This window comes from Pristis pectinata, chromosome 3 (assembly GCF_009764475.1).
Source record: "Pristis pectinata isolate sPriPec2 chromosome 3, sPriPec2.1.pri, whole genome shotgun sequence".
NCBI classification, from domain to species: Eukaryota; Metazoa; Chordata; class Chondrichthyes; order Rhinopristiformes; family Pristidae; genus Pristis; species Pristis pectinata.
Genome location: NC_067407.1, coordinates 93,694,585 through 93,716,142, shown reverse-complemented (window position 1 = coordinate 93,716,142; position 21,558 = coordinate 93,694,585). Strand labels below are relative to the sequence as shown.

Genomic DNA, 21,558 nt, shown 5'->3' with positions numbered 1-21,558 from the left:
AATAATTATTTGGTCAAGCTACACGAGCACTCCAGCCACCTATAAAATTAACCCCAAGCACAAACCTGCATTGTTAGAAATAAATGGAAGAGAAATAAACGGAAGAGAAATAAACGGAAGAGGAGAGTGTTCATATTCTGCTGTATCCAAGATAGACAAAAACTTATATTTATGTGATATTTTAATCATAAGATTTCATCATTGTGCATTTAATCTAAAGAAACATTACAAGGCATAAAGTGGTAAAGGAAACTGACATAACCAACAAGGATAAGAACAGGCATAACCAAATGCTTGGACATTTCACAGAGATGGAAAAAAGATAAAAAGATCCAAGGAGGAGGAAGTAGAACTTAAAACCTGTCAGAAAGTATTCCATCAATTCAGCATTTACCCAGTTTACTATATATTTTTCCCCAAGTACACAAAAAAATGCACAATTACCTGCTATTCAAATTATCTTTCAGGTAAGGAAAATGTGCAAAATTTATTTGTTCAGATATTTTACATGGTAATAAAATTTTCCAAAAAAAATTGCATTTACTGTACATTTTTCCAACTGTACAAAAATGCTAAATTGCAAGTCAATCTGCACAGAGCAAGATCTCACAGAGTAATTAAACTTTTGGTACATTTGAGATTGTCCAGCTGGACCTTGAATAACATGGATTTATTCATCCTTTGATTAATATTGGGGTTTCATAACATGAAGCAAATAAGAGAGAATGTTTAGTCTGGCACTACTTGGCATGGTGGTCCAGAGTTTGTGAAGAATTAGTGTGTAGTGCATGGTATAATTGTGGCTTCTCAGTGCAAGTCAGTCAGATGAGGGTACTTTATAATACATCACTGCAAACATTCAATTTGGTACTTTGTAATCTGTTCCTGTAGGTATTGTATGTGCCTTTATCAATTACCCTGTGTCACACTGTGCCTCACACATCATTAACCAGAATATCTAAATTCCAGTTACCAGGAAAATAACTATTGACAAACATTTCTAAAAAAAATCTTTTCAGTGACTCAACAGCAGCCCCTGATGATGAAAGGCAACATATATTTCCCATTTAGAATTTACTGATACCAGATTGTGGCACAGGTTTCCCATTATAAAAGCTAGAGAGAAACAAGGATAATGTTGCAGGAAATGCATGTCATAAATAATTTAGCAATATAGTAACTAAGCAGCCCCCAAACCTGACATGGCCTCTGTCATCACATGACAGCAAATGGCCAAAAACAATCTTAATTTGTGTACAACCTTTGTAAAGCAAGAACTAATTCATCTTCAGAATCCTAACATGGAGAATATCTGGAATTTCTACAATAACAGCAAAGCTTAAGTAGCTAGCTCCACCTAAATATACACAAAATATTTTAACCATGGACTTTGAATGATGCATTAAATGGATGATATTTCTACCTTGAAATTCACTAATTTCATAAACTTTAATCCCTGTTTACACATTATCATTAACAGTAAATCATTCCAACTTAATCATCTGAAAAGATGAAATAGGTGCCATGCACTGAATTATACTTGAATGATAACACCAAATTGTAATAAATTTGTACTTTCTCCCCGTGTCTGCATGGGTTTCCTCTGGGTGCTCCAGTTTCCTCCCACATTCGGCTTAGGAAGTTGTGGGCATGCTATGTTGGCACCAGAAGCATGGTGACACTTGCGGGCTGCCCCCAGAACACTCTGTGCAAAAGATGCATTTCACAGTGTGTTTCGATGTACATGTGACTAATAAAGATGTCTTATCTTATTTAATTGTTCTGCTATTAAGAATGGAATCAGTAACTGTACACAAGTTTGCTTGAGTAGGCAAAACAGAGTTCTTTCCAAAATTTTCTGAATACGTAGTTTAATTACATTTTCTGAATTACGTCATGAAGTGATAACTACTCCCCCCCTCGACTCAATTCTTGATTCACTGAATTTTAACCACAAGAAACATGCAGCTGTCTTGTTTCATTCAGATACATGCTGATAATTATTATCAGGCCACAGTTTGCTCCTGTACTTTAAAATCCATAGATTATTATAATAATTCTCTATATTTTTGTGAATATTGGCTCCTGAATTCTTGACCATCTACCATTTCCCTCTTCCCCCCGAGTTTATACCAGGTGGAGATTACTCCAGCGTGACAATATTTTGGGAGATGATCCATACTGGACAGTAAATTGAGCTTTGTCTTTTTTAATGTTCATAGCTTTCTTGCATAAAAAGAGGAAAGGTTGGAAATGTAAACAAAAAGGAGTTGGCTATTCAGCTCCTATGCTTACTCTGCCATTTAATAAAATAATGGCTGATCTTTTAACTCAGCTCCACTTTCCTGCATAACCAAATAACCCCCAATTCCCTTAATATTCAGGGCTCCATCTATGTCTGTGTTAAATATAGGCAGTGACTGAGCCTCCATAGTCCTCCTGGGTAGAGAATTTCAAAGGTTCACCGACTTCTGGGTGTAGAAATTTCTTTCTCGCTCCATCCTGAATGAGTGACCTCTTTACTTTGAGAATGTGACTGCTGCTTCTAGATCACTCAGATGGGGTAATATCATTTCCCCATCTTCCCTGTCATGCATCTTAGGTTTAGTCCGATTTAATCTCTCCTCAAACAACAAACCCACCAGTGACAGCCAGGTTCTTATGAATACCAACACCTTTCAATCTCTCAACATTTAAACAAAATCTCTGAATTTCTATTCTTTTCCCCCAACCAACGTGGATGATCTCACATTCACATTTTTACTGTTTACTTTCTAAAACAGTTTTTCAGTGTCTTAATCAAACTAAGCATTAAATTATCACTGAAGTAAAATACCATTGCAGTACAGAAACCCCATATTATCAAAAAATTCTTGTAGCAAACTCCATCCTGGAGCCTCTACTCTCTTTTATTTAGCTGCAAATTGTTCCGCTACATCCTGTTAATGAGTATTTTTTGTGGCTTTTAATGAAATTTCACAGTGGAAGACAAAAACAAAGCTTAAAAGAATAACATGCTCAAAAGCTAAGTATGCAGAAAATAAAGGCAATACAATTAATGAAAAGTGAGCTTTCCAATATTATATACCTGAAACTATGAATTCCTTGAAGTTCCTGTTGCAGTACCTCTTGCGTTGTAGCAATTAAATCCAGTGCCCCAACAAATTCAGAAGTGGACAGTAACAACTGTACTGTAGGCTGTGTTTGATGCACAGTAGCCATTAATTTTAGTTTATTATATATTTTTACACAGTTATTTCTAGTCACAGCAAGTCTCAATATTTGCAAAGATCCTTCACACATCACTTTATCAATCTGGGCGATTTTGTCACGAAGCATTTTTACAGCTTGTGAGGTTTTGGTGAGGTAGTCCTGCAATTCATGTTGAGAGGTCATAGCATGGAAAAAGGCATCGGAACGGAGAGAAATCTGATGAGCTATGTTCACTTCCACAACATCCAAATAATGGCTTAACTGCAAAACAAAATGCATCAAAATCTTAAAGTATGGCCATTTAATACTTCACAGGTTTACCAATAATACTTTGAAGCATAATCAAAGACCCCACCCACCCATGTCACTCTCTCTTCTCTCCTCTTCCATCAGGTAGAAGATACAGGAGCCTGAGAGCACATACCACCAGGCTTAAGGACAGCTTCTATCCCACTGTGATAAGACTATTAAACAGTTCCCTTATACGATGAGACGGACCTCACAATCTACCTTGTTGTGACCTTGCACCTTATTGTCTACCTGCACTGCACTTTCTCTGTAGCTGTGACACTTTACTCTGTACTGTTATTGTTTTCACCTGTACTACCTCAATGCACTCTGTACCAACTCAATGAAACTGCACTGTGTAATGAATTGACCTGTACGATTGGTATGCAAGACAAGTTTTTCACTGTAACCTCAGTACAAGTGACAATAATAAACCAATACCAAGCATGTTTTATTTATTGCCACTTTCAAGTATTTTTCAAATATCTATTTCTTTTAAATGCAATTACAGATTTTCCATGTGCTTTTAAAATATTGCATACTTAAATATTTTTCATCATTTTAAATCGCTCGTTCTTTTCCTTTAATCTTCTGTTATTGCTGTTTAATTTATTAACATCAAATTAATGACTCAAAAGAGCAGTGGATTTAGATTTTCCCCAATTCAATTTACGAAAATCCCTTACTTTGAACATTCCTCAAATTTAAACTTTTTTCCACTTCTACAAAAATACCTAGTTTCTCTCATCTTTCTTTGTAACTGGAAACCCTGTCCCCAGCAATGGTAAATGTCAACCATCTACTAGATGACCTAGACATCCTTCCTTCATAGGGCAACTGAGCTGGACAGCACATACCAATTGCGGCCTAACCAACAATAAGACTGCCACTTTTACTGCTATGATCCTCATCTAGATGAATTACTGGATCATATTAAGCTCTACTCCGCTTCAACCATTCTTTATACTAAAGGTAACCTCTTCAACTCCACCCCCCCCCCCCCCAACCTGCCAACCAAACATCCCCAAAAACCTCAGTAAAATCACCTTATTTTCCATCAAGATAGGGATCATCTATTCAGCTTCCATCAATTCTTCTCCCAATTCATTAAGTCAAACCATCCACCCCACCAAAATCTCCTTGCTGCTTAGAAGCTCACTTTCAGCTGCAAACTGCAAATCCTGCTATTTCAATGCCAATAAATTGCCAGCTGTATTCAACTTGTTATTTCCAATCTCATTCAAACTTCAAATGGTTCCCTTTCCTCAACAGCATCACCATTCACTGATGATGAAAACCCCCCCCCACTAATTTAGTGACTGCGGCTATTGAGAATCTCGTCAAGGGCACCAATTTCACCCATCACAATGCATTTTTCTTTTCTGGTAAAATCCTAAAAATAATTGAGAGGATCCTTTGTAGAGGCCAGTGAAGGCTCAAATATTTAAATATCCGAACCTTCAATGTTTAAGTGCCAGGCAATGACATCTCCAAACACCCTTGATATTCAATGCTATTATCATTGCCAAATCCCCTACCAATGGCTCCTGTGGATCTCCATTGACCAGAAACTGAACTGGATCAGCCACATAAATATCATGACTATCAGAGGAGGTTAGAGGCCATATATCTTGTGACAAGTGACTCACCTCCCAATTCTCAAAGGCCTTTCTACCATCTACAAGGCAAAAATCAAATTAAGGACTTACTCCCAATTACCAGTATAAGTAGAGCCTCAACAATTTTGAAGAAGCTCGACACTCTCCAGGACAAAGAGGCCAGCTTCACTGGTACCCCATCCACAACCTTCAACATTCAGTTCTGACGTCACCAGTGCACAATGGCTACAGTACCATCCACAAGATGCACTGTACTGCTTACCTGAGCTACACCTACAACATCTCCCAAAACGGCAACAAATGCACGGAAACACCACATCTAAGCCACACACCATCCTGATTATCACCAGTGTTTCACTGTTGACAGGTCCGAATGCTGGAATTTCCCAGCCAGCATCATGGAAGACCTGCATCGAAAGGACTACAGAGATTCAAGGTGACAGCTCATTACCACTTTCGCATTGCCAGTTTGGCGTGTGCAATAAATGTTGGCCTTGCCGGCAATGCCCAGATCTCAAAGAATGAATTACAAGAGAAAAATAATAAGCAAGCTACCAAACAGTGTCCATCTTTATTATACTTTGGTGGAATTGGGTTTTCTCCCATTTTTAAGCCATAGACATGACCTAGACGAAACCGTAGATTCTAATGAAACCAAGTACCACATAAAACAAGTCAACAAAAGCCAAGGAGTTGCCTGAATTTTAAATATAACAGTTATTTCATTTAAAAAGGACTATATTGATAGAAGTTTCAAGAATAGGTCTTTACACGTGACAACATGCCACATAATCAAGAAAAATGTAATTCAATGAATCTAATATTTAAGCCTTTATTTCTGGATGGCATTTAGATCAATTTGCTGGGTGAGGTCGCACCATGGCTCAAACTGATTAAATCACTCCCTGGACACTTTGTAGAACTTACATACGTGGGAGGGGTTTCCTGTGTTGATCAACTTAACCTCTTGTCATTAATCATGGGAAAGCACTATAGTTGTATTTACTCAAAACCTTGTATACTTTAATGACTTACTTAAGTTCCATCACATGAACCATCCCTACATACAAACATAGACATTCTATTTTAATAAAAACAGAGGATGCTGAAACTTCACCAGGTCAGGCAGCATCAGAGATGAGAGAAACAAAGTAGAAGTTTCATGATTGTTGCAAAAACCTATCTGGGTCACGATGTCCTTCAGGAGAGGAATCTGGCATCCTTACTTGGTCTGATCTGGCCTATATACATTGCTAGACCCATGAATGTGATCGACTCCTTGCTGTCTCTTCTGAGGCAATTAGGGATGGGCAATAAATGCTGGCCTCTACAGTGACGTCCACATTTGAAGAACAAATAATAAAAAGTCATCAACTTTTCAATTCCGCTAGTTATCAGTGCTACCACAAGTGACAGCAAAACTCTACGGAAGAAGCCTTTTGTATCTCAAAAGAAAGCACCAGAAAAGCACAGATTGCTTCAAAGATAACAACTTATTGTTTCTAATACCTTTTCTTGTAATAACCTGGAAGATGCCCCATCACGAGCCCCTTTTACACCAGCTTCATGTTGACCACTGAAATGTGACCAGGGTAAGACAGTTGAGAATGTTAGAGGATCTTCCAGAGCAAAGTCTGACTTCAGAAATATCTGTAAGTTGACATAAAAATAAACATTCAATATCTTTTGCTTTAATAGTTTCTACTTAAACAAAAAGTAACAAGCACTCGTGCTAAAACTGAACATCACAATGTAATTAACGATCAGATGTCATCAAATAACAACAGAATTTAAGCTTTGAAGTTAAAACTTCGCTCCAAGCATCAAAATATAGTAACACTCAGAGCTGTCTTCATGGTGAAAAGTAGTTCCTTCAAAGCACAAACAGCTAATTCACATTTGATTCACAGATCACATGACTGGTCTGTGACATTTTTAAAGCAATTTAAAGGGAGTAACAGTGTGTAAGGTTGTGACATTCTTTAAAAAAACGTCTCAAATGCTGCATTGTGAATAACAAGTAGATCCAATTCTAGATTAATTCTGGTTCCCATCAATCTCTCCACACATTATGAGACTATTGCAGGTGATCCACTCGGACTTCACTCCTTCAGCTGCTACTTTCTCCAGGGAGCCGCAAATAGGAATTGCCTGCTGGGTCTGGGGACAGTAGAACAAACACGGCTTTTTCACTTGTATTTGCAATCTAGCAATATCTCCTGCCTACACAATGTAAGATTCTGCTTTAGCATGATCTTTGGTATGTGATGATCATGGCAGTTTCTACATCTTAATAAAGTAGATGACATTAAAAAAAGTGTACGTTACCTTAGGTACTTGATCCAAGTCGGTTCTTGACTTATCTGCAATGATATGAATATAAATATCGATTAAACTTACAATGTAGCATGGCTTAATCATGTTGGACCTGGCCTGGTACCCACAGTCCCGACAATACAAGCACTGATTTGGGCCTGATGAAGAGGGCTGAATGTGCCGACCCTCCAAAACATGGAGGTAGCCAGCAAGATACAGCAGAGGCATTAGCAGCAAGTATGCTTCAGGCAGATCACTGCTAAATGCACTGCCCGTGGAACACTGATAGCCTTTCACAGGGGTGGAGTTTTATGCACTGTGAGCCACTTTTTTTTATGACCTATATTCAGGAGGTATTTAAAAACTATTAAAATTGTTCCAAATGATTTTTAAAGATATAAAAAGAATAAAAATTGAACATTAAGTAAAAAAAGATAATGTACATTACTCCTCCTAAACTCCAGGTTAAAAAAAACAACTTAAATGGGTAAATTCTCTGATCGTACACCCAGAAAAATTGGGCTCTGCCAGTGGGCTGCACATGGAGTCTTGCAACAGAGCAGAATCACAGACACACCAATGTCTATCAGTCAGCACAGCCTGGATGCATAGTGGGCCTGTGCAAGTCCAGATTTGTGCAAGTGTGGCTTGAAACAGGCAGTTGCCAAGCTTATGACCAGCATGATTTGGTCCATTTTCAGGTGAATAAATTCAGAAAGCAACTTGAAATGGGAAACAACATTTCATTTCATGCAACTGTATTATAAGAAATCATTAATAATTGGAAGAACACACGTTAAGTTAATAAGGGCCAGTCAGCATGACCTTGTGCTGGGCAGATCATGTCCGGCAGGCACCGAGGTGATTGATGAGGGTTGGGCAATGGATGTTGTCTGCATGGACTTCAGTATGACATTTGACAAGGTCCTTCATGGTAGGTTAATCAGGAAGATTAAGATACATGAGATCCACGGTGAATTGGTAGTTTGGGTTCAGAATTGGCAGTTTGGATTCAGAATTGGCTTGCCCATATAAGACAGAGAATAGTGGTGGAAGGGCGTTATTCTGGCTGGAGATCTGTAACCAGTGGTGTTCCACAGGGATCAGAGCTGGATCTCCTGTTGTCTGTGATTGATATTTATATATAATGACTCAGACGAAGATATAGATGGGGTGGTTAGTAAGTTTGTAGACAACAACAAAATTGGTGGAGTTGCAGACAGTGAAGAAGGTCGTCAAAGGATATAGATCAATTACAGTTATAGCTGGAGAAATGGCAGAAGGAATTTAATCTGGGCAAGTCTGAGGTGTTGCACTTTGGGAGGTCAAATGTAAGGTATGAATCAATCTTCCAATTGTTGGACCAAATAACTGAGCTCTGCAGAGTGCAGCTTACTCCAGCCACAAATATCAATCAACTAGAGGTGCAGTAACCACGATGAACAAACTAGTAGCTCCCAGATACTGAATTCCGGCAAAGAGAAAAAGGACATAAATCACTAAATCTCTTTTGTACTTTTTCTAAAGATAAAATATTTATAAAAATATTCAAAATCAGTAAAAAAGCAGTAAGCAAGAAATTGCAGCTAAGAAAAAAGACTTTAAAAGACAAAATGTGGCAGAGGTAATTAAAATTACAAATGGATTGAACAGCGTAGATACACAATACTTCCATAAAACAGAATCAAGATAGCTATTAATAAATCCAATAGGGAAAAAGGAAAAATTTGCTTAGTTGAAAGGTTGAAACTTGAAAATAAAGGAAGTTGTTAAGGCCAGCGTTGTAGAAGCATTCTATATCAGACGAGGTCACAACAAAAGGGAATGCAAAGGCTTACTGACATGAGGTAGATGTAATAGGAAGAGATGTGTGTGGAATATAAACACCACCTCTAAGTAATTGGGTACTATATCCACTATGCTGTATAGTCTAATATATTTCTATAATTTGAACAGCCCAAATTCTTAAACAAGGTTTTATATTTCACTTGTTGTGATTATGGTACATGTTTTATTTGTCAAACTTTAATTAAAAACTCATGCCTTCAAATAGTATCCCTTGTATGTGGTATACCATAAGCTGCTGCAACCAGCAACTTGATGCCAATTTAAAAGCACATTGTTGTTTTTTTAGCCAACATAAGTCACAGCCCATTCTGAACATGGGCATTTTAAGTGGTAGGGAACAGTACCTGGGAATAACTCTTGCAAAGGTTGGAATAGCATGGAATGGGTAAAAGAAAATTTAGAAGCAAATCAAGGTTAAAAGGGAAGAATGAAAGAAGCTGAAATTAATGGAAAACTTTGGTGATATTTAGTTGTTAGGGAATCAAAGAGAATAAGGAAACAAACCTAAACTGTGAAAGATCAAACAGGTGAAAGAGGGCCATGTGAGGAGTATATATATATAAAAAAAATTACATATTTTGAAAGGGAATCAAAGCGAGAAACACAATTGAGATAAAGTCAGGTGTGCAATTGAGGCAAGTTGATTATTTAGAAACCAGTTTTAAAATACAGCAACTGAAATAGATGGAATCATTCTTTTAATGTCATTTTTGGGATCTGTATACCATAACAAGACCATCATTTATCACCAGACTTTAAATGACCTGTCGAAAGTGTTGGCGAGCCATCTTTGTGAACCACAGTGATCCTTCTAGTGAAGGTACTCCCACAGTGCTGTTATCTAGAGAGACCCAGTGACTATGAAGTACTGGCAATATACTTCCACATCAGGATGGTGAGCAACTTGGGTGGGAGAACTTGTTATGTCGACATTGCATGTAGGCTTGGGGTGCTTCATTTGTTGAGGAGTTGTGAATGGAATTAAACATTATGCTTTCATCTTATGGTGGAAGGAAGATCATAGATGAAACAGCTGAGACAGTTGGGCCTAGAACAATGCCCTAAGGAACTCCACCTGTTGTTACATCCTGGTGCTGGAAAAACTGACCTCCGACAATCATAATTATATTAAGTTATGACCCCAACTACTGGAGTATTTTCCCTTTGATTCCCATTGACTGCAACTTTACCAGGGTGTTTTGATGCCACTTTCAGTCAAAGGATGCCTTGATGTCAAGGGTTGTCACTCTCCCTCACCTCCAGAATTCAGCTCATTGGTCCATATTACCCCCAAGATCATAATGATGTGAAGAGCCGACATGTCCTGGCGAAGCCCAGTAAGTAGTTAATAGTAACTAAGTGCTGCTTGATAGCTCTGTCAATGTTAGCTTCCATCATTTTTGCACATGATTACGATAAGGCAGTGATTAGACAAATTGGATTCGTCCTGCTTTTCATAAATTGGACATACCCAGGCAATTTTCTACATTGTCAGATAGATGCCAGTATTGAAACAGTCTAGCTAAAGGCAAAGCTAGTTCAGGAGTGCAAGTTTTCAAGACTATCATTGGGATGTTATCTGGTTCCTTAGCCTTTTTTAACATTCTGGGTTCTCAGCCATTTCTTGATATCACATAGAATGAACCAAAATGGCCAGAGACTGACTTCTGTGAAAGGGGATCTTGGGAGGAAGCCAAGATGGATCATTTGTTCAGGACTTCTGGCTGAAAGCAATTATAAATGCATTAAGGATGGGGATGTTCTTGGTGCCTTGCCATCACATCAGCTGTTTTATTGTCCACCACCATTCACAATTAGTTGTGATAGGACTGCAGAGCTTCAATCTTATCCATTGATTATGAAATTGCTTAATTCTGTCAACTGCATTTTGTTTAGCATACATGAACTTTAACAAGGGATTTAATAAGGTCCTGCACAGTAGGCTGATCCAGAAGGCGAGATCACATGGGATCCAGGGAGACCTAGCAACTGGATACAAAACTGGCTTGGTGGTACGAGTCAGAGGGTGGTGGAGGAGGGATAATTTTCCAGAATGGAGGCCTGTGACCAGCAGGGGTCAGTGCTGTGTCCCTATTGTTTATCATTTATATTAATGATTTGGATGACATGGTTAGTAAGTCTGCCGATGACACCAAAATTGGTGGTATGGTGGACAGTGAAGGTTATCTATGCTTACAACAAGATGTAGATCAACTGGGAAGGTGGGCAAAGGAATGGCAAATGGAATTTAACTCAGATGAGTGTGAAGTGTTACAATTTAGGAAGTTAAACAAGGGCAGGACTTACAGTAATTGCAAGGCCCTGGGAGTGTTGTACCCCTTGGTCTCTCTGCTCTACAAGTACATAGTTCCCCAAAAGTGGCGACACAGGTAGACAGGGTGGTGAAGAAGGCATTTGGCACACTCGCCTTGTAGAGCTGTACAAAATCATAAGGGGCATACATAGGGTGAATGGTCACAGTCTTTTTCCAAGTGTAGGGGACTCCAAAGGTAGGGGGTTAAGAGGGGAAACATTTAAAGGGGACCTGAGGGTCAAGGTTTTCCCACAGAGGGTGGTGGGTATATAGAATGAGCTGCCAGAGGAAGTGGTTGAGGTGGGTACAATTACAACATTTAAAAGTTATTTGGCTAGATACACGGATGGAAAAGGTTTAGAGGGATATGGGCCAAAGCGAATGGTACTAGCTCAGGTCAGCAGCAGTCAGCATGGACAAGTTAGGCTGAAGTGCCCGCTTCCATGCTGTGTAACACTATGACTCTATGTAGCCCTATATTGCAACTTCACTAGGCTGGTACCTCATCATTTTTAAGTCTGTCTTATGCTCCTCCCGATAAGCCGTTCTACACTCTTCACTGAACCAGGGTAGATCCCTTCACTTGATAGTGAAGATAGAGTGAGGGATATGCTTTGCCATGAAGTCACAGATTTTCATGGTGTACATTTTGGCTGCTGCTGATTGTCCACAACATTTCATGGATGCCCAGTTTTGAGCTGAATCAGAAGAGAACAGTTTAGTTCTGGCAATCCTATTTGGTATGTTTAGTGGCACACATAATTGAGGGGTTCCTCAATGTGAAAATGAGACCACAAGAATCGTGCAGTGTTTATTCTACCAATTCTATCGTGGACAGATGCACCTGCCACAGGTAGGCTGCTTTGGTAAGTTTATCCCTCCTGTTTGTTTGTTTACTACTTGCCAGAGACCCAGTCTGCCAGCTATGCCCTTCAGAACTTGGCCAGCTTGATCTGTGGTGGAGCTCCCAAGCCACTTTCGCTGATGGGCATTGGAGTTTCCCACCCAATGAGCTCAGTGCCCCTAATACTTCCAGTGCTTCTTCCTAGTCTTACTCAACATCCAGCAGCATTGATTCGCCAACCGAGGGAGGATAGTAGGTGGTAATCAGGAGGACTTTGCCCAAGTTTGACAGGATGCCACGAGACTTCACCAGCTCCAAAAAAAATGCCTATATACCAAAAATCAACCAGAGTTGGCAGCTAAATCCTGCCAGTGGAACAAGAGATACCCAGGAATTCCAATGCAGGAGTCTGGCACATCAACTGGTACTCTGGGTACAACTATGTCAAGCTTGAGTGGACTTTGGAGCAGCTCTAGCTCCAGTTCCAAGATATTCATGAAGAGGACCTTAAAGTTTGAATGGGATAGGAGCAATTTTGTCATGTCTGATTTGGGCGACTAAGCCAGGTGGTCCATCAATCATATTGTGGGCATGAACATTGAGATACTACCATGTGGCGTTGTCTGGCATTACATGTAGGCCAGACCAGGTAAGGATTTCCTCTCCTCAGGCATATTGATGAACTAGGTGCAATTTCACAATAATCCTGTAGCTTTCATGGACATCATTACTAAGACTAGTTTGGCTTTTCTTTTCCCCCAAATTCCAGTTCAAATTCCACAGCCTCAGTGATGGTCTCTGGATTTTTCGTCCAGGAGTCTTCAGTTACTATCTTGGTAATTTTACCACTGTACCTAAAAAACTGAGACTCATGAGTACCATGCAGTTAAAATGAAAAAACGTCATTTTCACTCTTACTTCAAATGAGCTTGCCTACTCCCATTACTTAAAGTAGCAGACGTAGGTGTCCAAACATTAAATATAAGATATGCCTACATCAGGAACAACAAAACCACTTACACAGATTACACTTTTCTTTACCTTGTGCAGCCAAACTTCCTAAATAAAGATGAGACACGAGACTAGTCCAGTCCAGATGAAGGGTCTCCACCCAAAACATCGACTGTTCATTTCCCTCCACAGATGCTGCCTGACCCGCTGAGTTCCTCCAGTAGTTTTTTTTTAACCTTACCAAATAACTTAAGCATACATATCAAGACACTTTACATCTTTCTAAATATCACAAGGTTATAGCATTTTTCATTCTACTGCAACCAAAATAAAACTGTATATTTTATGAACTATATTTTCAGCAATTCATAAATGTCTAAAATATCTTGCACCTCAAAAATATTTCATTTTCCTGCATCTCAAAAACTACATGCAACCCAAATAAGAATGACCTTACCATGGCTACGTACAACAGGTGCAAGTGTTCGATCAAGTCCATCCTTAAGCGGACAAGTTTCTTTACACTTCTCATGAATCTTTTGTCGCTAAGAATGAGAATTGCATTGCATGAAATGAAGCAATTTCAAAAACAAAAATTTAAAAACTTTAAATATTGATAAAGAAAATACAAGAATATTAAATTGTTTATTTGATTTAGATTTAGAACTTCTAGGAAGAATCAGAGTTAAATTTTAAGTAAACAGCTTTGATCAATTTTGTACAATCTTTGTCAAAGATTTTTCATTTTAGAAAGCATTATATAAGAATGAAGCAAGAAAATACATGGTTACTGATAACTAATAATTAAAGATAGGATACTGTCCAGATAGAGAAGAATTTGCCTCCAAGTGGCGCAGAAAACTGAAATAAAGGTTCATCTTCTACCAATGCTTACAGAAGTCATGTCTTGAAGGTAGGATGTAAAGTGTTCCTTGGTGATTGGTGGGAGGTAGAAGGAAGGCATAACTTCGGTCTCCATAAAATCCAGCCCCCATGTTTTTGTGAAGAAATCAGATTCCCTCTTGGATAGTCTGGGGTCATTCAATGCTGCTGGAAGGTTCACTTTGGAATGATATATTGTCCACCTATGCTGATCGGCCACCACTGATGGACCATCACAAAAACTGCTAGAACCTCCTGTAAAAATAGAATGCACGACACACATTATAACAGAATTTGCATAAATACAAAACAACAGAATCCAAAATCATTTCAACATCTCAACACAAAAAACTGTATTTGTGCTTTAGAGAACTTTTCCTTCCCATTATAATAACATTCCACTGACAATACAGTTTATGGTCTGTGCTTGTCACTCTATCTGATGTTAGGAAACACAAAAGTATGAGGGACTATCACAGTCCTGTGCCATGGAACAAATGAGTTACTTGAGAAACTACAAAATTCTATTAGTCACTCAGATCACTGCAATTATTGGAATCAATTGAGCACTAATATCATATAAATACTCAAGTGAAATAGGCACCATGGATTCCTTCGAAAATAGCCATGCTCCTGTACCAACAAATTTAATTTTAAGGCACTTTTGCAATAATAGAGCACATATTTTCCAAAAAATTTAAGGACTTAGGCACTCTCTTCTCAGGGATGTCCTGTTCCAGTTTCTCACATGAACATTTTAGATGTGATAGAAACATTAAGTCATCCATTTGTCAGCATGATGCAGAAAACAGAGAGAAACTGGCATGCAATCAAATGGTTATAATCTAATCACCAAGGTTATTGTAGTTTACATTATATCAAACATGGAACAATCTCTAACATACGAAAACCAAAAACAATAGATTTAGCAAATAAAGCTGCTATTAAAAAAGTAAATCAGAATCTAAATTTCTTAAAGTTCCTTTACTGCAGATGTTCTGAAACAGTCCAGTGTAACCCTCCATAAACTATAAAGAACACTAAATAATCATGATGTATTTTTAGGAATAAAATAATAGAATATTGAAGTTGCCTGCACCAACTGTCTAGAAGAGGGGTGCTCTTATTCCCATTCCCTTACACTTCTCTCATACCTTGAAGGTATTTTTGAATCATAATGTTTTAACCTAGAATTTCTCACATCATCAAGTACTCCAGATTGTCCATTATGTTTTAAACAAGCATTGCTGATGCATATCAGGCATTGGAAAAGAGGTGGGGAGGTAAAAGAATGGAATAGTTAAAATTGTGTTACCTGTTGGTTCCTTTGGACAGACATCTGGCAAAGACCTAACAGCTTTAAAGGGTTTCAAAGAAAGTTCCATTTCTTTTTTGAACTTTCCATCACTGTTGCTTGGATGAGGCACTGGTGGAGAACTATGGCTTGAGGCCATTGCACAAGGACATCCCAAGCAGGTGCCTAACTATACACATGGAAAGGAAAAGTAAGTCAGTAAAAAAAAATCACAATCTCGTGGAAGGCAATAAAAGGTGATTTTTAAACCAACAAGTTAATTCAGTCCTTCAGAGTAATAGCTTCAAAAGATGCTAAAAAATGTTTGTAATAATTATGATTATATTTTCTTGCAATTTCTACAAATTACGTGAATGGGAGTTTATGACTAATATTCTGTTCAAAGAAATTATATCACTGAAACTTAAGCAAAATTGCATTAACATCCTTAACAGGTAGCTAGCAGCGGTTTTAAATTAATCCAGTTTTGTTCCACGCACAACTTTTATATCTTTGCATCCTTTATATCTTTACATTCATCTGATTTCCTAGTGAGGGTCCATCAAAAAAAACATAAGTCCATATATTGCAAATGCATGCATACATCTAGATATTGGCACACACATTCATATACCAATTCACTCTCTTGAATTAGGTTTAGGGCATAATGTGCATCCATAAGGCAATCAACTGGTCACCCTTAAGCATATGTCACAAATATATGAAGAGTAAAAGAGAGACACAGGTTGATATAGGATCAATCAAAAACAGTGCAGGAGAGATTATAATGGATGATAAAGAGATGGCAGAGAAACTAAATGAGTATTTTGCATCGGTCTTCACTGTGGAGGACATCAGCAATATACTGGATAGTCAGGGGTCTCGAGGCATGGAACTGAGTTCAGTTAAGATTACTAGAGAGAAGGTGTTGGGGAAGCTAAATGGACTAAAGACAGATAAGTCTCCCGGACCGGATGAGGTGCATCCCCGGGTTCTGAAGGAGGTGGCTTTAGAGATTGCGGAGGCATTGGCGATAATTTTCCAGGAATCAATAGACTCCGGCATGCTTCCGGAGGACTGGAGGGTTGCAAATGTAGTTCCGCTGTATAAGAGAGGTGGGAGGCAGCATAATGGAAATTACAGACCTATTAGTCTGACATCGGTGGTGGGAAAGATATTGGAATCGATCCTCAAGGATGAGGTTATGGAATACCTAGAGGTGCAAGGCAAGACAGGTCCAAGCCAGCATGGTTTCGTGAAGGGAAGATCCTGCCTGACCAACCTATTGGAGTTTTTTGAGGAAATCTCAGGTAGGTTGGATAAGGGAGAGGCTGTGGATGTTGTGTATTTAGATTTTCAAAAGGCCTTCGACAAGGTGCCGCACAAGAGGCTGATTAATAAGATGAGAGCTCATGGAATTACAGGTAGGATATTGGGATGGGTGGAGCATTGGCTGGTAGGCAGAAAGCAAAGGGTGGGAATAAAAGGATCCTGTTCTGGCTGGCTACCGGTTACTAGTGGTGTTCCGCAGGGGTCGGTGTTGGGGCCGCTTCTTTTTACTTTGTACATTAACGATTTGGATGATGGAGTAAATGGTTTTGTGGCTAAGTTTGCAGACGACACCAAGATAGGTGGAGGAGTAGGGAGTATTGAAGAAACAGGAAGGTTGCAGAGAGACTTAGATAGCTAAGGAGAATGGGCAAGGAAATGGCAGATGATATTCAATGCTGAGAAATGTGCCATTGTACACTTTGGAAAAAGAAATAAGCGGGCAGATTATTATTTAGAAGGGGAGATAATTCAAAGTACAGAAGTACAAAGGGACTTGGGGGTACTCGTGCATGACACCCTAAAGGTTAACCACCAGGTTGGATTGGCAGTAAGGAAAGCGAATGCTATGTTGGCATTCATCTCGAGAGGTATAGTGTATAAAATGAGGCTCTACGGGGCACTGGTGAGGCCTCATTTGGAATACTGTGTGCAGTTTTGGGCCCCATATCTTAGGAAGGATGTACTGATGTTGGAGAGGGTTCAGAAAAGATTTACGAGGATGATTCCCGGAATGAAAGGGCTTACATGTGATGAGCGTTTGTCGGCTCTTGGACTGTACTCACTGGAGTACAGAAGAATGAGAGGGGACCTCACAGAAACATTTCAAATGTTGAAAGGACTGGACAGAGTAGATGTGGTCAAGCTGTTTCCCTTGGTGGGTGAGTCCAGGACCAGAGGGCACAATCTTAGAATTAGAGGGTACCGGTTTAAAACAGAGATGAGGAGAAATTTCTTTAGCCAGAGGGTAGTGAAATTATGGAATTCTTTGCCACGTACAGCTGTGGAGGCCCGATCATTGGAGGCGTTTAAGAAGGAGATAGATAGGTATCTAATTAGTCAAGGTATCAAGGGATATGGGGATAAGGCCGGAAATTGGGGCTAGACAGGAAATTTTTTTCTCTCATGGAGCAGACTCGATGGACTGAATGGCCTACTTCTGCTCCTTTGTCTTGTGATCTTGTGACTTAATCAAAATTCTGGAATTAACCCTCAGATAACTGAACAGAGACATTGGTGAGATTTTTTTTAATAGGTAAAGACATGAAGTCCATGAATAAATACAAATATGAAATAATTAGCAACACTGAATTGGAGTGCAGAAAATAAATAAAAATAAAGGAGGGCTGATTTAACATTATATATTAATTTTCTTCCATGAAGGGATAATATTGCACTGTAATTAAAATGTTGGAACACGTATTTGCAACTTGCTGGGAAATGTCAATCATTTATGTGAAACTGTTGCATTTGTCTATAAAACTAACAGAAAGTTGAGGATTCACCTGCAAATGCAAAAATACGGAATTTCTGTCATCTCCAATGGGATTCCCCACAACCAAGCATCTTCTGCTCTCTCTCCTTTCAGCATTCCAAAGATACCTTTCCTTCCTCTGTCCACTCTTCCAAATCCACATTACTTCCCTTCTCACTGCACTTTCCCATGCAAGCAGGGGAGGTGCAATATTCATCCTTTTGTTTTCTTTCCCACTATCCAGGAATCCCACAGCCTTTCCAGATGAAGCAGCAATTCATTCGACCAGTTTAATGTATTGCATTCAATTATCAAAACGTGATCTCTACTTTGGAAAGACAAAATTCGGGCCAGATGATGACAGAATACCTCCATTCAGTCAGCAAGAGCAACTTTGAACTTCCAATCTCCTGTCACTTTAATTCTCCCTCCCACTCCAGTTACTCAGCCTTCAGCCTCCTACACTGCTCCAACAATGCCCAATGCAAGCTCAAATTACAGCCCCTCATCTTTAAATTGTGTATGTTACACAATCGTAACAACTTCAAGTAACCTTTTTTTGCCTCTCTACAGATGTGGTTTGGATTTGTATTTCAATTTCTTTTTCTTTATGTCAGTTTTTCGAGTAATTGCTCCTTTGACAGCTGAATATTTTTCCAGTTCTGATGCATGGTTCTTGATCCAAAATGGTTTTTCCCTTCCTTGTTGATGGTGCCTGACTTGCTGAGTACTTCCAGCGTTTTTGTTTTGGATTACAACCATCTGCAGTATTTTATTACAATTCAGTGTAACTTCCCTGCTTTTGTGCTCTTAAGCCTTTGAAGTCCAGACTCTTGTATTTTCTTCAAACTTGATTTCTCTAATTAAAAAGAATTGTAATCTTTGTATCACATTGCTTTTTTCTTCCTTCCATAATCTATAATTTAGGATTTCTTTGCATTGATTTTTAGCTGGCAACTATCCCTACATTTCACCTGTCCTGTTTATATATCCTTTTGAAATCTCTTTATTCCCCTCACTGTTTAGCACTGTCTGGTGTCATACATAAATTTTGAAATTGTACTTAAACATCCAAGATCACCAAATACAACAGTGCTTCTAGTGACATCCAAGGAGCATCCCTGCATATTTTTCACCAGTTTCCCATAATTAACTGTTTCCTATCCCTAGGCCAGTTTTGTCTGTCACTGCCCTTTATATTCCTGAATTCCTACCTATGACTCCTCATCTGAAAAACAAATACAGGTGGACATTCTTATATTTTTAAAAATTGTCTGATGTGTCAAAGAAAATTATAAAAATAATGAGTGAACCACAAAAAAATTCCTCATTTCCTTGTGTTAAAACATCCCAGAGATGTTTTTATTTATTTCAACAAGGTTACCTTCTATTCTCCCAGATTTTGGTAAACATGGGTGCAAATTCATTTTGACTGACTACTTAACTGATTAAATGCAAAGAAAATTAAATGCATACATTTGTGCGTTTTTGCTACTTACCTGGAGGTATTTCACAAATGGACCGAGGGCACTGGTGTTTTTAATTCATAGTGGAAACAAAACTAGCTGAACTATACTGTTAACAAGTTAATAGGAACTTGCTGTTCTACAACAATGCAGCTCTAAATTTATTTATAGATTTGGGAATGAAATATAATCATTAGAATATCAACCCACGTAAAGGCGCAGCACACTGGGGGAGCAGTTAGTTCTGCATTAATCTGGAGACCCCGGTGTGATTACCATCATGGTGTCTATGTTGTATTTGCCCCATGTGCTCCTGTTTCCTCCCACATCTCACTGACATGCTGGTAGGTTATTTAACTGCTGTAAATTACGCCTTGTGCAGGTCAGTGGCAGAAAAATCAGGAGGAGTTGATGGCTATGTGAGAGAGAATAAATCACAGGGAAATGTGGGGGAATGGGACAGACGGGTGTGCTTGAGAACCAGCATAGACTTGATGGGTTGGATGGCCAGCTTCTGTACATCATGAGAAGTATGGAATATAAGAAACATGAAGTGATTTATTTTAAATGAGGCCCCATAATATTAAGGGCATGAAACTTCCAAAGTAGTAGAGGCCAGAGGGACGCAAGAGTTCAGATTTAAAAAATTCTTTAAACATAGAACATCAAACTGTTAATATTTTTTTTCTAAACAAAGTATAAATCTGGGCATACAGCACAAAAATGAACATAACAGTTAAAATATGCTAAGGAGAGAATGGACTTTACACTCAACATCAGCAAAACAAAGACCCTCCACCAACCTTCCCCTGCTGTACAACAGGGCCTCTGACAGTCAAGCAAAGTGTGGATCCGACCTCATATCTCAGGAGCCACCTCTCAGTAATATAGACATCAATGATGAATTTCACCATGACCTTCAATGCACCAGAACAGCCCCTGGTCGGTAGAGGAGTTTTTTTAATATTAACACCTCACATCGGGTACAAAACTCCTGGTCTACTGTTCAGCTTGATGCTTTTGAGACCTGAATTACTAGAGTAGTCACCTCAAGGCACTTGAAAGAAACCAGCAACACCCTCCCTGAAAATCCTCCAAATGCACTGGAGGGATAAGCAAAACAACTTCAGTGTCCTCTCCTAGATCAGGATCCTCATCTTTGAGGCCCTAGTTGCATTTATTTGGCTACATTGGGCAGGCCACTTTGTTCACATGCCCAAGACCAGATACCTGAAACAGGCATTCTATTCTGAACTCTGCCAGAGGAAGACATTAACAGACAGACTCCCGAAAATTCCTGGCATATGACCACTCAAAGTGAAGGAGGAATATTCAGGATAGTATTGAGATCCTCAATTCCATGAACTGGGAGCACACAGCACCCTCAAGCAGTAGAAGGAGCACACCACCTCATGTATCCACATGCCTCCCCATCACAGAAGAGTTTGCAGTTCCCCTTTTGGCCTCACCAGTTACCTCAGAATCCCCAAAAAACTTAAAAGTCATCCTCAATCACCAAGGACTGCTAGAGTAATCCTTTAGTTAAAATACTTTCTGCACCAGTCATTCATTAAGTCACAACACAAGTATTGTATCTGGTACTGGATACCATACTTTACAAAGGATGTCAAGATGATGAAGTGATTAACTAGGATCATATCAATGATGAAGGCATTGGTACGGTAGTATAGCGGTTAGCATAACACTATTACAGCGCCAG

At 39.0% G+C, this 21,558-nt stretch overlaps 1 protein-coding gene across 10 annotated transcripts in view; it reads right to left on the bottom strand.

Annotated features, from left to right (window-relative positions):
• vps54 (VPS54 subunit of GARP complex) overlaps positions 1 to 21,558 on the bottom strand; it is a 72,966-nt gene that overhangs the window by 44,701 nt on the left and 6,707 nt on the right. For 8 of the 10 annotated variants that reach the window (XM_052012258.1, XM_052012261.1, XM_052012259.1 and 5 more), the window contains 6 exons: positions 15,591 to 15,759; positions 14,289 to 14,530; positions 13,851 to 13,938; positions 7,449 to 7,483; positions 6,630 to 6,770; positions 3,089 to 3,474 (listed from right to left, as the gene is read on the bottom strand). In XM_052012258.1, coding sequence (XP_051868218.1) covers positions 3,089 to 3,474; positions 6,630 to 6,770; positions 7,449 to 7,483; positions 13,851 to 13,938; positions 14,289 to 14,530; positions 15,591 to 15,729 — 1,031 coding nt within the window. In that variant the 5' untranslated portion in view covers positions 15,730 to 15,759. Of the gene's footprint in view, positions 1 to 3,088; positions 3,475 to 6,629; positions 6,771 to 7,448; positions 7,484 to 13,850; positions 13,939 to 14,288; positions 14,531 to 15,590; positions 15,760 to 18,403; positions 18,741 to 21,452; position 21,558 lie in introns of those variants that run through there. The other 2 variants (XM_052012263.1, XM_052012254.1) reach the window with 2 other exon arrangements.